This window comes from Alosa pseudoharengus, unplaced genomic scaffold, assembly GCF_046254945.1.
Source record: "Alosa pseudoharengus isolate Yale_2024_CS ecotype anadromous, Long Island Sound unplaced genomic scaffold, YU_APseudo_1.1 YU_APseudo_1.1_scf_6, whole genome shotgun sequence".
Taxonomy (NCBI): Eukaryota; Metazoa; Chordata; class Actinopteri; order Clupeiformes; family Clupeidae; genus Alosa; species Alosa pseudoharengus.
This window is the reverse complement of record NW_027468848.1, coordinates 43,320,039-43,342,731: the sequence shown is the minus strand read 5'-3', so window position 1 is coordinate 43,342,731 and position 22,693 is coordinate 43,320,039. Positions and strand designations below refer to the sequence as shown.

The window sequence follows — 22,693 nt, the reverse complement described above, 5'->3', positions numbered from 1 at the left end:
CCGGAGATAAAAATAATTTAGCAGAGGTAGGGATAGGAAAACCAGAGTTGGGGAAATCCTCACCATCCCCCCCTACAAATCGCACCCTGGTGATACCTCGAAATTAGGCTGCTGTCTGTTAGGCAATTTATTGTAGCCTGCTGTGTGTGCGTGTCTGCACGCAGGTGTCTCCCTCTCCCTCCCTTGTCATAGGCCTATGTAATGTGTCCAGAAAACCCACAACACGCAACAGTGATAGAGCAATCAGAGTATCATGATACGATTGCCATCTGGCGGTGGTGGTTTGTGGGCCTATTGGGGTCAAGTAGGAAGCCCAGCAAGTTCCAAAAGTAGAAAAAAAGTTTTGCGAGATCTCGCTAAAGTTTTGCGGGATCTCGCAAAACTTTTGCGGGATCTCGCAAAACTTTTGCGAGATCTCGCAAAAGTTTTTGCGAGATCTCGCAAAACTTTGCGAGATCCCGCAATGAGATCCCGCAAAAGTGGAACTGTTACAAACTTACAGGAGTAGTTTACTTCAGGACCATACAAACATACCACTTTACACAGCCTGCACTGGTTTTGGAGATGAACTCATTGATCGGTTTTAGAACAGTGCACACAGATATTTGACCTGGACTTCATTATCCATAATCTCCCTACATACAAACTGGAACATCCAAAAGAGATACTATGAATTATGCATGAGGTTTTTGATGACATCGAACAGAGTCAAACTAATTTGTTTGATGACAGTGTTGTTCAGGATGACCGTGTTCAGGTTGACATGGATTACACTGGTTACTTTGATGATGAGGATGAGAATGATAAGACAATCATCACCAAGTAACTTGGAATCAAGCTTGTCAATGTTGAAGATCTCAGACTAACTTTAAATTCAGGCTCAAATTTGTAGCTTCAGGGTCCTGTTGTTGTGCAAATGCCTTTTTTTACCTCTGTTACATTAATATTTTTGAATAAAATTAAAATGGTTTATACTGCCCTACAAAGGCAAAAGGCTTTTTGTTTTGTCTACACAAATGTATTATAGGTAGAGCAATGCAAATCTGGTGAATTGTTGCCCTGATGAAGAAATGTGTGTATATAAAAAAAACTTGTGCTCAAAGTTGACCTTTGACCCTTATTTGTCAGATACTGTACTCTGCCTTTATATTATGTACTAAAAATAAGGAGTCGTGCAAAGGCAAAAGGCAGTAACTGACATATAATCAATATTTGCTACCAATGGTAACTGTACTTGCACGTCGAAGAACAAAGCCAAAGAACAGTAACTGCAGTTGTGGCTCTCTGCCATGGTTGCTTGTATGGTTTTGGGAGTTACGGTGAACACAGCCCTCTATTTTTTTAAAAAAATAGTCAAATTGAGTATAGATATTTATCCACATGATAAAGGAAGTCTTTAATATCCCAAAAATGACATTAACTCATTTTTGACCAAAAATGCAGTTACTGCCTTTTGGCTTTGTAGGGCAGTATACTTCTCTACTGGTTGGTGATGTTTCTGCATTTAAAAGACAAACAATAAGACATGTCAATAAAGATTTTTTAATATCTACACATAATAGGTAATGTTTCAAGATATACGCTGAACTTTGAACATACAACCAATAAGAAAACACACAAAAATGATTTCAAGAACTAGAGACTAAACTATTATATGAAAACACAATTATTTACATTGTCATTTATGAAAACAATATTTACAAACTAGAAAAGCATTTCCTGAAGGAAATACAGTGCATGAAAATGCTAAAAATATGATGTAAAATATCATACAGAGTAAAAAGAAACTATATTGGTTGCTAGGTAGATGAGGTTTAATATAGTTGGAGTGACTGAACAGTTAAATAGGTGGATAGTTTATATGGTTAAATGATTTGCTTAGTAGATAAGGTTTAATATAGTTGGAATGATTGAACGGTTAAATAGGTGGATAATACTTAACTTTAGTAGTTATGCTAACTAGCATGTTAGCAATGCTTAGCTAACTTAGCTAATCATTTAGCTAACATGTTAGCATGCTAACTATACTAACCATGTGACTTAGCTAACTTAGCTAATCGTTTTTAGCAGTTTTGCTAAAAATGCTAACTAGCATGCTAACATGCTAGCATGCCAAATATGCTAACCATGTTACTTAGCTAACTTAGCTAATCATTTTTAACAGTTATGCTAACTATGCTAATTAACATGTTAACATGCTAGCATGCTAACTATGGTAACCATGTTACTTAGCTAACTTAGCTCATCATTTTTAGCAGTTTTGCTAAAAATGCTAACTAGCATGTTAACATGCTAGCATGCTAACTATGGTAACCATGTTACTTAGCTAACTTAGCTAACTAGCTACAGTGGGTAGGAGTCATAGTTGATGACAAGTAACAGTTACAATGGCTGAACAGTTAAAAAGTTCAGTAGTTTAAAGGCTTAAATTGTTTAACAGTGAAATATTGTAGTGAGGACTTTTATTTTAAAACAGTTTTTGGCAGAGGAAGCAGTTGAACAGGATGTGTAGTCTTAATAGGGCCAGTTTGTATGCTTAAAGCCTGTGACTGGCAGTTGATGCAGGTGGCCCGAACACCTACCATAGGATTCTAATTGCTTAACGGCTCTATTGTGATGTCATCAGCCCATATTAAGTCTATGGGGAAATTTTGAACAGTTTTTAATTAATAGTTTAAAAAGTATAAAAGTTACAAAGTTGAAAAATACATTGCCCGGGTGTCCTAAGTAAGACCTACGTAACATAGTTTGAATGAAGTTTCTACGTTAAACGGTTGAAGCTGCATTAAATGCCTTAGAAGAAGAAGAATAAGAAGCCTAGGAAGAACAGTACAGTGCATTTCCATGCACTGTAATTACCATCACCATTTACATTTCACATTTACTTAATTATTTAAATAGGCACATTTTGCCAGTCCATTATTAGAGTGCATGAAAATGCACTCTACTGTTCTTCCTAGGCTTCTTATTCTTATGCTTCTTATTACAGTGCATGAAAATGCACTGTACTGTTCTTCCTAGGCTTCTTCTTATTAGAGTGCATGAAAATGCACTCTATTGTTATCCGATTTATTACAGTGCATGAAAATGCACTGTACTGTTCTTCCTAGGCTTTTTATAGTGCATGAAAATGCACTATACTGTTCTTCCAAGTCTTCTTATTCTTACGATTATTATAGTGCATGAAAATGCACTATATTGTTCTTCCAAGTCTTCTTATTAGAGTGCATGAAAATGCACTCTACTGTTCTTCCTAGGCTTCTTCTTATTACAGTGCATGAAAATGCACTGTACTGTTATTCCAAGGCTTTTTCTTCTTATTCTTCTGATTACAGTGCATGAAAATGCACTGTACTGTTCTTCCTAGGCTTCTTCTTCTTCTTCTTCTTCTTATTAGAGTGCATGAAAATGCACTCTACTGTTCTTCCTAGGCTTCTTCTTCTTCTTATTAGAGTGCATGAAAATGCACTCTACTGTTCTTCCTAGGCTTCTTCTTCTTATTATAGTGCATGAAAATGCACTATACTGTTCTTCCTAGGCTTCTTATTATAGTGCATGAAAATGCACTATACTGTTCTTCCTAGGCTTCTTATTACAGTGCATGAAAATGCACTGTACTGTTCTTCCTAGGCATTTTATTACACTGCATGAAAATGCACTGTACTGTTCTTCCTAGGCATTTTATTACAGTGCATGAAAATGCACTGTAATGTTCTTCCTAGGCTTCTTCTTATTACAGTGCATGAAAATGCACTGTACTGTTCTTCCTAGGCTTCTTCTTATTCTTATTATTACAGTGCATGAAAATGCACTGTACTGTTCTTCCTAGGCTTCTTCTTATTACAGTGCATGAAAATGCACTGTACTGTTATTCCAAGGCATTTTATTACAGTGCATGAAAATGCACTGTACTGTTCTTCCTAGGCTTCTTCTTATTACAGTGCATGAAAATGCACTGTACTGTTATTCCAAGGCATTTTATTATAGTGCATGAAAATGCACTATACTGTTCTTCCAAAATTTCTTATTACAGTGCATGAAAATGCACTGTACTGTTCTTCCTAGGCTTCTTATTCTTCTTCTTCTAACGCAATTAATGCAGCTTCAACCGCTTAACGTAGAAACTTCATTCAAACTGCGTTGCGTAGGTCTTACTTATGACATGTGGGCTTTGTATTTTTCATCTTTGTAACTTTTATACTTTTTAAACTATTAATTAAAAACTACTCAAAATTTCCCCATAGACTTAACATGGGCTGATGACATCACAATGGACTAATTAACTTGATTTGCACCTGGTATCATCTTCCAGCTGCTCATCTAGGCCCCATCAAAGAATCAGTTCAACTGATTGCACCTGTATCAACTGCTTTCTACTGAACTAGACCAACTCTCTCTGTCTCTCCATTCTACAAGGATATAAGACACATTTCATCCAACTTTCTATCCATTCATCCTCTTCAAACCATTCACTCATCCACCCATTAAACTATTCATCAACATCCATTAAACAATCTGACTATCAACATCCATTCAACTTTCTGTCTATCAACATCCATTACACTATCTACATTTAACTTTTAAACTATATACTCTGTCTAAAGCTTTAAGCATACAATAAATATGGCTCTATTAAGACTGCCGTTAAGCAATTAGAATCCTAGGCCAGGTGGCCAGGCCACCAGCATCAACTGCCAGTCTCAGGCTTTAAGCATACAAACTGGCCCTATTAAGACTACACATCCTGTTCAACTGCTTCCTCTGCCAAAACCTGTTTCAAAATAAAAGTCCTCACTACAATATTTCACTGTTAAACAATTTAACCCTTTAAACTACTGAACTTTTTAACTATTCAGCCATTGTAACTGTTACTTGTCATCAACTATGACTCCTACCCACTGTAGCTAGTTAGCTAAGTTAGCTAAGTAACTTGGTTAGCATAGTTAGCATGCTAGCATGCTAGTTAACATTTTTAGCAAAACTGCTAAAAATGATTAGCTAAGTTAGCTAAGTCACATGGTTAGCATAGTTAGCATGCTAGCATGTTAGCATGCTAGTTAGCATGCTAATTAGCATTTTTAGCAAAACTACTAAAAATGATTAGCTAAGTTAGCTAAGTCACATGGTTAGCATAGTTAGCATGCTAGCATGTTAGCATGCTAGTTAGCATTTTTAGCAAAACTGCTAAAAATGATTAGCTAAGTCACATGGTTAGCATAGTAAGCATGCTAACACGTTAGCATGCTAATTAGCATTTTTAGCAAAACTATTAAAAATGATTAGCTAAGTTAAGTAAGTTAACTAAGTTAAGTAAAAATGATTAGCTAAGTAACATGGTTAACATAGTTAGCATGTTAGCATTGCTAACATGCTAGTTAGCATAACTACTAAAAATGAAAACATTAGCTAAGTTAACTAAGTTAAGTATTATCCACCTATTTAACCATTCAATCATTCCAACTATATTAAACCTTATCTACCAAGCAAATCATTTAACCATATAAACTATCCACCTATTTAACTGTTCAGTCACTCCAACTATATTAAACCTCATCTACCTAGTTCAGTCATTTCAACTATATTAAACCTCATCATGTTGGTTGCCAATTAGCACATCATCTGTTTTAACAATATATTTCACACCATATGTTTTGCATTTTCATGCACTAGTAATTCCCTGGAATTGCGTTTTCTAGTTATTATTCTTCTTCTAACGCAGTTAATGCAGCTTCAACCGTTTAACGTAGAAACTTCATTCAAACTATGTTGCGTAGGTCTTACTTAGGACATGGGGGCTTTGTATATTTCATCTTTGTAACTTTTATACTTTTTAAACTATTAATAAAAAACTATTCAAAATTTCCCCATAGACTTAACATGGGCTGATGACATCACAATGGACTAATTAACTTGATTTGCAACTGTATCATCTTCCAGCTGCTCATCTAGGCCCCATCAAAGAATCAGTTCAACTGATTGCACCTGTATCAACTGCTTTCTACTGAACTAGACCAACTCTTTCTGTGTCTCTCCATTCTACAAGGATATAAGACACATTTCATCCAACTTTCTATCCATTCATCCTCTTCAAACCATTCACTCATCCACCCATTAAACTATTCATCAACATCCATTAAACAATCTGCCTATCAACATCCATTCAACTTTCTGTCTATCAACATCCATTACACTATCTACATTTAACTTTTAAACTATATACTCTGTCTCAGGCTTTAAGCATACAATATGGCTCTATTAAGACTGCCGTTAAGCAATTAGAATCCTAGGCCAGGTGGCCAGGCCACCTGCATCAACTGCCAGTCTCAGGCTTTAAGCATACAAACTGGCCCTATTAAGACTGCACATCCTGTTCAACTGCTTCCTCTGCCAAAAACTGTTTCAAAATAAAAGTCCTCACTACAATATTTCACTGTTAAACAATTTAACCCTTTAAACTAATTAACTTTTTAACCGTTTAGCCATTGTAACTGTTACTTGTCATCAACTATGACTCCTACCCACTGTAGCTAGTTAGCATGGTTAGCATAGTTTAGCATACTAGCATGTTAGCATGCTAACATGTTAGCATGCTAGTTAGCATTTTTAGCAAAACTGCTAAAAATGATTAGCTAAGTTAGCTAAGTCACATGGTTAGCATAGTTAGCATGTTATTTAGCATTTTTAACAAAAACTGCTAAAAATGATTAGCTAAGTTAGCTAAGTCACATGGTTAGCATAGTTAACATGTTAGTTAGCATAACATCTAAAATGATTAGCTAGGTTAGCTAAGTCACATGGTTAGCATAGTTAGCATGTTAGCATTGCTAGCATAGTTAGCATGTTTAGCAAAACAGCTAGAAAACGTTAGTTAAGTTAGCTAAGTAGCATGGTTAGCATAGTTAACATTGCTAACATAGTTAGCATGTTTAGCAAAACTGCTAGAAAACATTAGCTAAGTTAGCTAAGTAGCATGGTTAGCATGTTAGCATTGCTAGCACTGCTATAAAACATTAGGTAAGTAGCATGGTTAGTATAGTTAAAAATCTTAGCATAACTGCTAGCAAACATTAGAGCCATTCCAACTTTTAGTTATCGTCAAATATCTACCTATACACAGCCATTAAACTATTTGAATATCAAAATTCATTAAACTTCCAGTCTGTCAACAACTTTTAAACTATTTACCTTCAACTTTTAAACTGTCTACTTTTAAACTATCCTTAAACTATCTATTAAACTAGCTGTCTATCAACAATTTTTAAACTATCTACTGTCTATCAATAACTTTTAAACTATCTACATTCAGCTTTTAAACAGTCTACCATGTCTATCCTAGCATCACCGTAGTAACCATTTCTGTATTATCTGTTTTAACTATACATGATATTTTACATCACAACTTTAGCATTTTCATGTTCATCTTCTAACGCTTTTTGTGCATTTAATACAGCTTCAACTGTTTAACGTAGAAACTTCATTCAAACTGCGTTGCGTAGGTCTTACTTATGTGACTTCAGCTATGTATTTTTCAACTTTGTAACTTTTATACTTTTAAAACTATTAATTAAAAACTACTAAAATTTCCCCATTGACTTAACATTAGATTATGACATCACAATAGCAATTAGAATCCTATGCCAGGTGTTCAGGCCACCTGGATCACCATATATGGCTCTGGCCAGGCCACCTGGATCAACTGAGTTTCTCAGGCTTTATGACATCATAGGAATTAGAATATTGTGCCAGGTGGCCAGGCCACCTTGATCAACTGTCAGTTTTTCAGGCTTTAAGCATACAGTCTCATTCTATGCTATAAGCCTGAGAAACTGTTCAGTCATTCCAACTATATTAAACCTCATCTACCTAGCAAATAATTTAACCTTTTAAACTATCCACCTATTTAACTGTTCGGTCATTCCAACTATATTAAACCTCATCTACCTAGTTCAGTCACTCCAACTACATTAAACCTCATATATCTAGCTTATAATTAAACCTTTTAAACTATCCAACTATTTAACTGTTCAGTCATTCCAACTATATTAAACCTAATCTACCTAGTTCAGTCATTCCAACTATATTAAACATCATCTACCTAGCAAATAATTTAACCTTTTAAACCATCCACCTATTTAACTGTTCAGTCATTCCAACTATATTAAACCTCATCTACCTAGTTCAGTCATTCCAACTATATTAAACCTCATCTACCTAGCAAATAATTTAACCTTTTAAACCATCCACCTATTTAACTGTTCAGTCATTCCAACTATATTAAACCTCGTCTACCTAGTTCAGTCATTCCAACTATATTAAACATCATCTACCTAGCAAATAATTTAACCTTTTAAACCATCCACCTATTTAACTGTTCAGTCATTCCAACTATATTAAACCTCATCTACCTAGTTCAGTCATTCCAACTATATTAAACCTCATCTACCTAGCAAATAATTTAACCTTTTAAACCATCCACCTATTTCACTGTTCAGTCATTCCAACTATATTAAACCTCGTCTACCTAGTTCAGTCATTCCAACTACATTAAACCGCATCTACCTAGTAAATAATTTAACCTTTTAAACTATCCACCTATTTAACTGCTCAGTCATTCCAACTATACTAAACCTCATCTATCTAGCAAATAATTTAACCGTTTCAAAATAAAAGTCCTCACTAGCTAGTTAGCATCATTAGCATTGTTGTTCAACATTCATAAAACTATGTGTATCAACATCCATTAAACTATATGTCTATTAACAACTTTTAAACTATCTACATTCAACTTTTATACTGTCTACTTGTAAACTATCAACTTTTATTAAGCTATGCTGTCTGTCCTAGCTTCATTTTCATGCACTCGTAATTCCCTGGAATTACATTCTCTAGTTTTGGACTTCATCCACATCTCCTGGTAATTCAGCTTTGCCAATAAGTTTCTCTTGAAATTCGGGAATGCATGATACTGCCTGCCTGGGTGATTTTTGTTGGGAAAGTTGTGTCTCCCTGAAAACGTTTACCAGTGTTAAAACGTCCTCCTGTTCTCGGGCCACATGATGAATGCCAGTCGGCCTTGTCAGCTCCAGCTCTGTGTCCGTTTTGTCCATTAGCTCTTTGACGATGCCAATGGACCTACTGATTCTGGCTGCTGACATTTGACATGTTTGGTCCCAATCCTCTCATAAATGATTTGAGAAAATTGTTTAGGTGTTCCAGGTGGAGGTCAAGTGGATGGAAAATGGGTGACAACCTGAAATATAAGTGAACACATCAGTGTGAAGAATTACAGTATAGCCTAATAAGTATAACGTGCATTGACAATACATTGGAAAATACAGACTGTTAAATATGGTGACACCAGATGCAATTGCTGAGCAGGTCAGAGAAACACTGCCCACCCCCCACAGAGGTGCAGAGCACAGAAGTGGGGGTTGGATAACATGCTAGTCCATTACAAAATGAAGTTTCTACATATTGACAAAGTGACAGAGGCCAACTTACACATCAGGTACAAGTTTATCCTGGTAACATTTGCTCACACTACACTGAAATTCGTGCTGGCTTCCAGAATACTAGGCATGTCAAAATATGACTAGATGATTTAATCATAGATAGATTTCACGGAAATGAGGAGTGTGGGAATGCACAGTGTTTATCACATTGGATAATAATCACGACTCACTATTAACTCATGTGAAACGTGGCAATCGAGGTTATTCTCATAGTCATATCATAAGAAGTAGAAATGTATTAACAAGCTTACCTCTGTAATGCTTCTTCGCGTTTTTGTACCGGTTGGAGTTGACGGATTGGAGCAGAACTTCTTCAGAGTCCGGGGCGTCTTGGAAGGAGTAGGCTACCGGTCTCTTTTCTCTGATGCCTCAGATGAACACGGTTCTTCAGGCTGGTCTCCTTCGTCGTCTGTCCATTTTTTAAACACGGGCATGTCGCGTTCCAACCGTGTTATAAAGTTCTGACAGGACCGACAAATGCGATGCGATTTGTTTGCCGTGTTCCCGTACTGTTTCTCTCAAAAATGAGGTTTGTGTGTTGAAGAACTCCGTGTATCCTTACATTATTTTTACAACACCTGCGAAAATCGCTCACACTCATTTTCTTCTTCTACTTCTTCCAGCGTGCAGTTGAGTTCTGTTGACATCAACTATGCGTCGCTTAACATACGTCACACACTCCGTTGCTCTGATTGGTTGTAGGTCTATCCAATTGAGTGCAGAGGCATTTTTTTTCCTGGTTCGTTTTAAACACGCCCCATAATCACAGCTCAATGGAGCAGTATCAGACTCAAATTCTGACTAGAATTGAGTATGACTACATCAGGCTAGACAATCCCATGATTCAAGCCAAATTCAACGCGCTCTATAAGGTCAATTTCTGCCATGATAGATTTTCCGCCATATTGGATTTTAGCTACACAGGTCACAAATTTTGTCCAATCGTCAAGAATTTTAATACACATGATCTTCAGCAAGTGCCTCAGAAAAGTCGTGCTTTTCGCAGCCATATTCAAATCTATTCGCCCCTGAAGCTGCCCTGAAGCTGCTCATATCTCAGCAAGCAACGCTCAAGAAATTTGGTGACCTTACTTACTAGGGATGTCTGTTAACCTGTGCAGATGGAGATTTCTACAAAATTTCGAACTATTGGTACTTACATACTATACTCATTATCTCAAGTTCTACATGCAGCACAATGATCATTCAGGGCTTAAATTGAAGACAAATGGGTCAAGATATAAATTCACCAGGGACAAGGTAAATCAACCGAACCAGCTAACCAGAGGTTAGCATAGGCTACTATCCATTATCGTAAAATAACTGAAGTTGAAGTGAAAGCAATTCACGTTTATTGAGCCCCATTGAGTTGATCTTTCTTGTGATGTGTAGTTTGCCTCATTGTGTAGGCCTATTCATGTTTGCAGCTTCACTTACATTTAACTGTTTCATTTAGGCTTTCCCTTGCTGAGAGCAAATGAGTTTTAAATCATATAATAATTAAACTTATGGTTGTCAGTGTAGTCCCTTGTAACAGAATTGACATACTGTAGTATGTAAGTCACTTTGGAAGAAAAGTGTCTGCTAAATGAATACATGGAAATGTTTTAACTTTCTGAGGTGGGCAGGGGGCCATTTTCATGACTGTGTCCAGGGGCTAAGTGGCTCATAATCATTGGCCGGGATTATTTCACTTCCCTATCCCAGAACCCCCACACTTTTAAAAAGCTTGATACGCCCCTGCTGGGGTCTACCATACAAGGCAAGATCCAAGGTGCACGCTGTGTAAGGAAGCCCCTGAGACAGTCCAAATAACAGCATGATGCAAGACGCTGGCAGGGAAGGCATACATGGAGTACCATAATCAGGTGGCTAGGATAGTATATAGGAACATCTGGGCTGACTGTGCCACGCTGTACAACCCCCCCCCCCCTCCTCTCTCCCCTACTCTCTTTCTCTCAACTCTTCCTCTCTCGCCCATTCTCACTGTGACAATATATAGCACCACTGATCACTTCTTGACATTAACCACATTGATTTCAAGTAATACTAACCCATCCTACATTTCTCTTTCTTCTCCCTTACTGTACTTCACTTGTGAGGTATATCATCACCAGTCATCAACCATCCGTGTGCCTGGCCCTCCTCTTACCCATCCCACCTGAAGTCCCATCCTTGACTGCTGTATTACTGTCCCCCTACCTGGATTCCTGGCCCGTACAGCCAGGAATCACCTGTCTATGACAACTCTGCCCGGATTCTGGCCTGTCTGCTGACCCACCACTTGCCCCCTGACAACTTTCTTTCCTGGACAATTCCGACGCCGGACTATTGCACTTTCTCTCACTAAATCATGATTAATGCTTTATCATACCAGATACGTAATCATCCCACCTCTTGTAACTTTCACCTCAGGTGCTTTAAACACCATGTCCTATTCTCCACACCTGACTGTCATATGCATTTGTCATTGTTTACAGACCTTACTGTCCATATTGACCCTAGGCAGATGGGTCAGGCCCTTGAGTCGTGGATCTGCTCAAGGTTTCTTCCTATATGTATCTCCAATTCTAGGGAGTTTTTCCTTGCCCCTGTTACCCATGGGCCTTCCTTCTTTCTTTCTTCCTTTTCTTTTCTCCCTCTTTTCTTTTTCTCTGATTGCCTACATTCTGTAAAGCGCCATGATACATGTGTAATGATTTGGCGCTATATAAGCACAATAAATTGAAATTGAAATTGAAATTGACTATGGGCTGGAAGTCGAAATGGGATACACCTCCAAAGGTGGTCACTGTTCTTCTTTTATTGCTCATTGGGTTGCCTAGATTCCATGTATGTTGAATGGTATGTATTTGCTACATACTCATAAAAAATGGTTAATTTATCACTTTTATCATTGTATGGACTAACTACCTGTGGACATACAGTCCAAATTTGGTGAGTTTCTGATCATTATTTCCAAACATATAAGTGACAAAGCAAATAATGTCCTTTTTGCAGAATCCGGAATTTTCACAATTTCCGGTTATGGGGAGGACTCAAATACCATCCATATTTTGTATACAACAATCCATTTCATAAACTAGACATATCAAAGATATAAAAAAGCATGGTTGTGTTTTGTTCTACCTCGGGTGGAGGTACCTCAACTTTTGAGGGCTCTGTTTCCTGTACTATTTTTGAGTAGCTACACCTTTGTTTGCTACCTAGAGCATATGTGCTCAGCTTTGTTTGATTGTTGCTTGGTGCTGCCATTTGTCCTCCTCATGCAAATGAATGATCTAATTAAGTGTTAATCTTATAAAAAATCTAGTTAGTATTGTTTTTTGTATAAAAAGACTTACCTAGCGCTTTCTTGTAAGATCATTTTGACTTAATTTAATAGCAGTCTGTCTTATTTCAAGACAAATTTGCTAGTTAGTTGCAATACTAGTTATTATGCAATAGTAGTAGTATTAGCTATGAATAATATAGGTTTTGGACATAACAGGAAATTACACATTATTGAACATCATACAAGTGCTAACCTTTACCCCTCCAGTGAGCTTGGGAAGCAAATCCAATGTGACCACCATACTTGCGGTTGAATTCAGCCATCAGGGCTTTATATGGGTTACGGATTACAAGGATGCTGGCATCATAGGCCTCTATTTCTTTCTTGCCGCTCTCATGGGTCTTTATGCAGACAGTCCTGCCACTGCGCCAATGATCACGCTCCCCCTTGAAACCTAAGTAAAGCAATACACCAAAAATAATGTTGCATTGCCATCATGTTTTACTCAACTAATTCATACTCATTTAAGGCTCAGTATGGCTGTTTGTAATACTCACCTTTGTTATACAAGGAACCATCAAAGTAGTAGCTTCCTGTGTAATACCCTGTAGCCAGCTCAATGAGGTGACGGGTCCAGGTATTCCCTGCCCCAGGAAAACTGGCCAAGGCCACAAGTAGCGTGGAGCGAGTCGGAAGGAACCTGCGGTCCATACAGCGATGATCTAACAAGAAAGTAAAGGAAATTGGTGAACTGGAGAAGTAAAGTAATGGGGATGCTGGTTTTAAGAAATAAGCCCCAAGAGGCCGTAGGTCCCAGTGATTTTACAAAAGCTAAGGGCCGTTGTTCGGCTGCATTTTCACAGAGAGAGAGAGAGAGAATATAAATATGCAAAAGTGTGCTTGCTCTTGTTTTCACTGATACAGTGGGCATCGCTTTCAAATGGCCACTTCAGTCGCGCATTATGAGGCGTGAAGCTGCGTGAAGCTTTACTACCACTTTCAGCCACTGTGCGTCGCTCTGCCACTGTACATCGCTCTGCCTGCCGCCCCTTCTGAAAAAGCAGGAGGCTACCACTAAACATAATTGTAGCCGAGAGGCTTTTTAACGGGCTACGCAATAGAGGCTTAGACAACTATGACCCATGTTTTGGTTTCGTAAATTAATTTGCCCTACTTCTTGATAATAATAAGGTGCGCACTTTTTGACGAGTCAGTTGAGAATAGCCTTTGATTTTCATGGAGGGGGGATTCCTTGTTAGTTTACGCAAACCAGGCCAAGAAGGCTGATTCTGATTCAGATAATATGATCTGCACAAAAGATAAACTTAGGTAAACAACGATGTGAATATTGTTGTCAAAATCTTAACCCAGATTCGAACTTTCAATAGACAGATGCAATAGCCATTGGTCAAGTATTGAGTATAAGCAATTAAGATAGTAGCCTATACAAAAAGTACTTCATACTATCATAAAAAAACGAATATGTTATTTTTATTTTTCTGTACAATAAACAAATACATCTGCTTTATGCCGCAGAATTACGCACTTGGCCAGCCTATAGAACGGGCACATTTTGGAGAAAATAGAGAATGTACGCACACAAGAATCTGTAGGCTATTTGTGGCGGGTCACCAGCAAATAATGTTTAATGCATTAACTCAAGACGTCAAACGTTTTCTAAACAATACAGACAGAAAGGATGCAACAGGCAGCAAATGTAGAAGAGTAATTTCCAGTGGAAGAACAAAATGCTGAATGAAGCCCAAAGATATGAAGGCATATCTGGCAAGTTGTTATTTTTTGAAGACTTAAATGGTTGGGCTATAGGCCTAGTTTGCAAGGAGACATAACGCGTGAGCATCCCACACTATTCACAGCTGTGGTAGCGGGGGGTAGGATGATGGTTGAAACAATAGCAAAGTATGCATATGTTGCATACTTTTTGTGCACTTTCAGTCACCTACACTAGGCCCTACGCCTTAATTAGAGTGCATGAAAATGCACTCTATTGTTATCCGATTTATTACAGTGCATGAAAATGCACTGTACTGTTCTTCCTAGGCAACAGCTTCTTCTTATTATTATTCCGCTTACCACTTTTTCCGTACGCAATTTCTCTTGAACAGTTTAACTTAGAAACTTCATTTTAACTTTGTAACGTAGGTCTTCAAACAGATCGGGTTGCTATGTCTTTTCAACTTTGAAACTTTTATACTTTTTAAACTATTAAAGAAAAAACTTTTTAAAAATCCCCATAGACTTAACATTGCCGATTATGACATCATAATACGGGCGTTAAGCAATTAGAATCCTATGGCAGGTATTCAGGCCACCTGGATCAACTGCCAACCTCAGGCTTTAAGCATACAAACTGGCCCTATTAAGACTACACATCCTGTTCAACTGCTTCCTCTGCCCAAAATTGTTTCAAAATAAAAGTCCTCACTACAACTAGAAATGCAATTCCAAGGAATTACCAGTGCATGAAAATGCTAAAGTTGTGATGTAAAATATCATGTATAGTTAAAACAGATAATACAGAGATGGTTACTACGGTGATGCTAGGATAGACATGGTGGTTGCATAGCTTAATAAAAGTTGATAGTTTAAAAGTAGACTGTTTAAAAGCTGAATGTAGATAGTTTAAAAGTTGTTGATAGACAGTAGATAGTTTAAAAGTTGTTGATAGACAGCTAGTTTAATAGATAGTTTAATGATAGTTTAAAAGTAGACCGTTTAAAAGTTGAAGGTAAATAGTTTAAAAGTTGTTGACAGACTGGAAGTTGAAAGAATGTTGATATTCAAATAGTTTAATGGCTGTGTATAGGTAGATATTTGACGATAACTGAAAGTTGGAATGGCTCTAATGTTTGCTAGCAGTTATGCTAAAATTTTTAACTATGCTAACCATGCTACTTAGCTAATGTTTTATAGCAGTGCTAGCAATGCTAACCTGCTAACCATGTTACTTAGCTAATGTTTTCTAGCAGTTTAATGAATGTTGATATTCAAATAGTTTAATGGCTGTGTATAGGTAGATATTTGATAATAACTGAAAGTTGGAACGGCTCTAATGTTTGCTAGCAGTTATGCTAAGATTTTTAATTCTGCTAACCATGCTACTTAGCTAATGTTTTATAGCAGTGCTAGCAATGCTAACATGCTAACCATGGTACTTAGCTAACTTAACTAACATTTTCTAGCAGTTTTGCTAAACATGCTAAATATGCTAGCAATGTTAGCATGGTAACTATGTTAACCATGTTACTTAGCTAACTTAGATAATCATTTTTAGCAGTTAAGCTAACTATGCTAACTAACATGTTAACATGTTAGCATGCTAACTATGTTAACCATGTTACTTAGCTAACCTAGCTAATCATTTTTAGCAGTTTTGCTAAAAATGCTAACTAGCATGTTAACATGCTAGCATGCTAACTATGCTAACCATGTTGCTTAGCTAACTTAGCTAATCATTTTTAGCAGTTTTGTTAAAAATGCTAACTAGCATGCTAACATGCTATCATGCTAACTATGCTAACCATGTTACTTAGCTAACTTAGCTAATAATTTTTAGCAGTTTTGTTAGCAATGCTAACATGCTAACTTTGTTAACCATGCTAACTAGCTACAGTGGGTAGGAGTCATAGTTGATGAAAAGTGTTGACATAGTTGATGACAAGTTAAAAGTTGTTGATAGACAGCTAGTGAATGTATATAGTTTAAAAGTTTAAAAGTTGAATGTAGATAGTTTAAAAGTTGTTGATAGACAGCTAGTTTAATAGATAGATAGTTTAATGATAGTTTAAAAGTAGACCGTTTAAAAGTTGAATGTAAAAAGTTCAGTAGTTTAATGGGTTACATTGTTTAACAGTGGATTATTGTAGTGAGGACTTTTATTTTGAAACAGTTTTGGGCAGAGGAAACAGTTGAATAGGATGTGTAGTCTTAATTGACCCAGATTGTATGCTTAAAGCCTGAGGCTGCAGGTGGCCTGAACACCTGCCATAGGATTCTAATTGCTTAATGGCCGTATTATGATGTCATAATCGGCAATGTTAAGTCTATGGGGATTTTTAAAAAGTTTTTCTTTTCTTTAGTTTAAAAAGTATAAAAGTTTCAAAGTTGAAAAGACATAGCAACCCGATCTGTTTGAAGACCTACGTTACAAAGTTTGAATGAAGTTTCTAAGTTAAACTGTTCAAGAGAAATTGCGTCTAGAAAAAGTGGTAAGCGGAATAATAATAATAAGAAGTTGCCTAGGAAGAACAGTACAGTGCATTTTCATGCACTGTAATAATCCACTGTTAAACAATGTAACCCATTAAACTACTGAACTTTTTACATTCAACTTTTAAATGGTCTACTTTTAAACTATCATTAAACTATCTACCTATTAAACTAGCTGTCTATCAACAACTTTTAAACTATCTACATTCAACTTTTAAACTATATACATTTAACTTTTAAACAGTCTACTTTTAAACTATTATTAAACTATCTATTAAACTAGCTGTCTATCAACAAATTTTAACTTGTCATCAACTATGTCAACACTTGTCATCAACTATGACTCCTACCCACTGTAGCTAGTTAGCATGGTTAGCATGTTAACATTGCTAACATTGTTAGCATTTTTAGCAAAACTGCTAAAAATGATTAGCTAGGTTAGCTAAGTCACATGGTTAACATAGTTAGCACGTTAGCATGCTAGTTAGCAAAACTGCTAAAAATGATTAGCTAGGTTAGCTAAGTCACATGGTTAGCATAGTTAACCTGTTAACATTGTTAGCATGCTAGTTAACATAGTTAGCATAACTATTAAAAATGATAAGATAGGTTAGCTAAGTCACATGGTTAACATAGTTAGCATTGCTAACATAGTTAGCATGTTTAGCAAAACTGCTAGAACATGTTAGTTAAGTTAGTTAAGTAGCATGGTTAGCATTGCTAACATAGTTAGCATGTTTAGCAAAACTGCTAGAAAACGTTAGCTAATTGAATTAAGTAGCATGGTTAACATGTTAGCATTGCTAACACTGCTATAAAACATAGCTAAGTAGCATGGTTAGCATAGTTAAAAATCTTAGCATAACTACTAGCAAACATTAGAGCCATTCCAATTTTCAGCTGTCTATCAACAACTTTTAAACTATCTACATTCAACTTTTAAACTATATACATTCAACCTTTAAACAGTCTACTTTTAAACTATTATTAAACTATTAAACTAGCTGTCTATCAACAACTTTTAACTTGTCATCAACTATGTCAACACTTGTCATCAACTATGACTCCTACCCACTGTAGCTAGTTAGCATGGTTAGCATGGTTAACATGTTAGCATTGCTAACATTGTTAACATTTTTAGCAAAACTGCTAAAAATGATTAGCTAGGTTATCTAAGTCACATGGTTAGCTAACCCTATAGGCTACTGCTGTTGGATAGGCCATTTGTATTGTGCTTGTGACCATTTGTTGGCGGATTTGTGGGTAGTGTGCTTTTTAAAGTTAAACTTGAGCAGGGGCTTCTGAATGTGTTTTTACCTTGGATTTTGGCACAAGGGGTTTTAACATCTAATCCTGTGTATTAATGTAATGCTGAAGCTAGCGTAGGCTAGTGACTGCTGTGAATAGGGCAGCTGGCAACTAGGGAAAGACCTTGTGACAGCACGGAAAGACGGCTGACAGGAGGGAATAGACCCCGCCGGGGCTACAATGGGTTAGCAGCTCATTGTGGCAGTAGCCCAGGCTTCACTAAGCTATGGGCTGCACCCTACTTAAGCTACAGTACGACATAATGAAAAAATACCCCTAGAGTCAGCGAGAGCAGGGGCGGAAGATGACTCACTTGTGATAGACATGGTTACTGATCCTGGAACGAATTTGATTACGAGTAAGGAAAACATGTTTGTGGAAGCCACTAGTTCAGAGAAAACTGAGAAAAGGCTGCAGATGTGTGTGTGTGGTTGGCAGAAGGTTACAAGTCTAAAGGGCCTGAAAATTCATCAAGGGAAAAAGAAGTGCTTGGTAGAGGGAACACAGGGTCCCCACATTGATAGCTATTTCTTAAGAAGTGCATCAAGTCAGTCGGTTGAAGTTCAGCGACAGGAAGAAACCCACAGTTCGCAGGACATCAGTACCCCTGTTGTTGAGGTAAGTTCTAGCACTCAGGCAGAGACAGAGGCCAGTCAGCCAAGGAGGGAGAAGATTAATGGTCATAGGCCTGGGGTTAGATGGCCAGGCGCAGCAGAATGTAGAATGTGGGAAGATGTTAATAATGATTTGGTCAGTATCCTGGGTCAGCTCAAGGGGACGGCTGAAAGCAAATTAGAGAAAATGGGAGACATTATTTATAGCTATGGTAAGGAAAGATTTGGGACTATTGAGAGAAGGACAAAACGGCAACATGAGGTAGTTAAATCTAGGCGCCAGCAGGAGATAGATAAACTTATCAAGGAGAGGAGGCAGCTTAAGAAGCAGTGGAGAAAAGCTACAGATGATGAGAAGGAAGGTATTGACTGTCTACAGGCAGATGTGAGGGAGCGGTTAGTAGTGCTAAGAAGAGCTGAAAATATTAGGAAAAATAGGAAGAAGAAATCACGAGCCCGACTAGCATTCTATAAAGACCCATTTAAGTTTGTTAAGTCTTTATTCGTAATGCAGAAGAGTGGTAGTCTTTTGGAACCTAAGCAGAAGCTTGAGGAGTATTTAGAGGGAGTGCACAAAGATAGGGAGAGGTTCAGGGAGATGGTACTTCCTGCTGATATCCCACCTATTGGTGAATTAAGTAGCCAATGCGACGATAGTCCACCAAGGTGGAAAGAGGTGCAAGAAGTAATAAAACGTGCAAGGGCCTCTTCAGCCCCGGGACCTAATGGAGTACCCTACCGGTTGTATAAGAGTGCACCAGATGTTTTAAGATTTTTATGGCAATTAATGAAGATAGTTTGGAAAAAGCAGAGTATTCCCAAGGCTTGGCGGAGGGCTGGGGGAATATTTATTCCCAAAGAAAAGGACGCAGTGGAGATTAATCAATTTAGGCCAATTAGTCTACTGAATGTTGAAGGAAAGGTTTTCTTCAGTGTGGTGGCACGGAGACTGACGAATTACCTTGAAAGGAATAAACTAATTGATACCACGGTGCAAAAAGCTGGAATTCCTGGCTTCTCCGGGTGCTTAGAGCATACCAGCAGGATTTGGCACCAAATTCAATTAGCAAAGCGTGAGAAGAGAGACCTGCACGTTGTGTTCTTGGATTTGGCTAATGCTTTTGGGTCTGTGCCGCATAGTCTGTTGTGGGAGGCCTTTGATTATTTCAGAATCCCAGGTAGCATTAAAAGCCTAGTAAAAGCATAGTTTCTGGATATTCAATTATGTTTTACTACAGCTGATTACACCACAGGTTGGCAACAACTTGAGATAGGAATCATGGCCGGATGTACCATCTCCCCACTTGCTTTTACAATGGCAATGGAGGTCATTATTAGGGCCTCAAAATGGGTAGTGGGCGGGGAGAAGTTGCAGGGAGGGCCACGCCTCCCCCCGATTCGGGCTTTCATGGACGACATGACAACCTTGACGACAACCGTTCCATGCACCAACAGGTTGCTGGGTAAGTTAAATAGTAATCTCCAATGGGCCAGAATGAAGGTGAAACCAAGTAAGTCTAGGAGTCTCTCAATTATTAAAGGGAAGGTAACAGATAAGAAGTTTGCTATAAATAAGGAGGTGATTCCCACAGTTCTGGAGAAACCAGTGAAGAGTCTGGGAAGGTGGTATGATGCAAGCCTTAGTGAAAAATCACAGGTTGAAGACTTGAGACAGGTCACTAGGCAAGGTATTGCAAAAATTGACAAGTCGGGGCTGCCAGGTAAGCTCAAGCTGTGGTGTTTGCAGTTTGGTTAATCGGCTAATGTGGCCATTGACAGTTTATGAAGTTCCTCTGTCAAAGGTAGAGAGGTTGGAAAAAATGATCAACTCCTTTGTCAGAAAATGGCTCGGAGTCCCACGCTGCTTAAGCAGTGTAGCCTTGTATGGAAAGGGTATTGTAGAGTTGCCAATATCTAGTCTGACAGAGGAATTTAAGTGTGCTAAGGCTAGATTGGAATTGACTCTTACTCAGTCCAAGGACCCAGTGGTGAGGAAAGTTGCACCCACAGTTAATGCAGGGAGGAAGTGGAACCCAGAGCAGGCAGTTAAGCAAGCTCAATCAGCATTGAAGCATTGAGATATAATGGGCCATGTGCAGCACGGGCGGGGGGGTCTAGGGGTGGGTGCAAGTAAACCCTTGTGGAGTAAGGCTTCTGCAGGAGAAAAGAGGAAAATGGTAGTGGAGGAAATGCATAGACAGGAGGAGGCTGTAAGATGTACTAAGGCAGTGTCGCAGGCAAAACAAGGGCAGTGGGTGAACTGGGAAGGGGTGGAAAAAAGACGGATTAAATGGAAAGATCTATGGGGCATGGAAGCTGGTAAGATCAGATTTATGTTAGGTGCTACATATGATGTGCTCCCATCTCCCAAGAATTTAAGTCAATGGTTTGGTGAGGATGATAAATGCATACTTTGCTCGTGTGTGGGCAGTCTCCACCATATCCTATCAGGATGCAAGGTAAGTCTCACCCAGGGGCAGTATACGTGGCGTCATAACCAGGTATTGAAATGTGTGGCAGCGGCAATAGAGGATAAAAGAAGAGAAGTCAATTAATTAGCAGCTAGTAAAGGGGTAAGGCAAATTAACTTTGTACGTCAGGGGGATAAACCTTGTTCCGCGAAGGCCAGGTGTAAAACCGGCTAGTTGAAAAATGGGGCGGGCTGGAAAATGAAGGTTGATCTTGGCCAGCAGATGGCGGTACCTCCACATATAGTGAGTACTAAGCTACGTCCCGACGTAATTCTATGGTCGGATTCAGAGAAGATAGTTTACTTCATTGAACTCACTGTTCCTTGGGAAGACAGAGTGGAAGTGGCCAATGAGCTGAAGAGAGCTAAATATACTGAAATAGCAGAGGAGGCAGCTAAGCGAGGTTGGAGTGCACGATTAAGGCCTATTGAAATCGGTGCACGTGGGTTTGTGGCCAGATCTGCTATTGGCTTGCTGTCTGAATTGGGCATTTGTGGTCGAAGTCTAAGGCAGGTGGTTAGTAACATGTCTTTAGCAGCAGAACGGGCAAGCGAATGGTTGTGGGTAAGGAGAAGTTACCCTTCCTGGGGCGCAAGCTAAGGTAAGCTAACTGGCTCATTTGTTTTGGTCGTGGGTAAGGAGAAGTTACCCTTCCTGTGGGGTATACTACGAAGCACGTTAGACATATCTAGGCTATGTAGACATATCGAGGCTTGACAAAGCCTTGACTCAGGGGTATACGTTAAGTGATACTACGATTGCAGTTATGTGATATATTTGTCAAACTAGGCTTTCAGCTCAGATCTGTGCGCGTTCTCGGTGTTGGGATGACTTTGGCCAATCGTGTAACGTGGAGACGCACAAGACCGCCTCTATTTAAAAACAATTACTTCCGCATTCATGAGCGATAGCTTAATCTACACTGCGGTGATTTTTTGTGTCTAACCTATAACATCAAATAAATCAATTGTCATCAGTTGTTGTAGGCTATGGTATGCACGTCCATAGTGGGATATTTGCACGCACCGCCCTATTAAAGCGCATTCGACATCAAAAATGTTAGTAGAGGCGGAGTTCCACCTGTAAGATATATGACAGAATCCTACACGTGAGATAACTTCGTTTTTAAAACAATTGATTGGTCAGTGTCCGGTAGATTACACGATTTGAGCTATAACTTAGCACATAACCTCCTCCCGACCAGGTTTGGTTGACAGCATAAGATACCATGGTGATATAGCGACACTAAAACAGATCCACTTTCGTGTCACAGCATAGCCTGGC

General features: G+C 38.3%; 1 protein-coding gene across 1 annotated transcript in view; it reads right to left on the bottom strand.

Annotated features, from left to right (window-relative positions):
* wscd2 (WSC domain containing 2) overlaps nucleotides 1-22,693 on the bottom strand; it is a 242,732-nt gene that overhangs the window by 5,275 nt on the left and 214,764 nt on the right. Inside the window, exons 7-8 of the mRNA XM_076271403.1 lie at nucleotides 13,344-13,508; nucleotides 13,040-13,240 (exon numbers count right to left, since the gene is read on the bottom strand). Of these exons, the coding sequence (XP_076127518.1) occupies nucleotides 13,040-13,240; nucleotides 13,344-13,508 (366 nt within the window). The remainder of the gene's footprint in view (nucleotides 1-13,039; nucleotides 13,241-13,343; nucleotides 13,509-22,693) is intronic.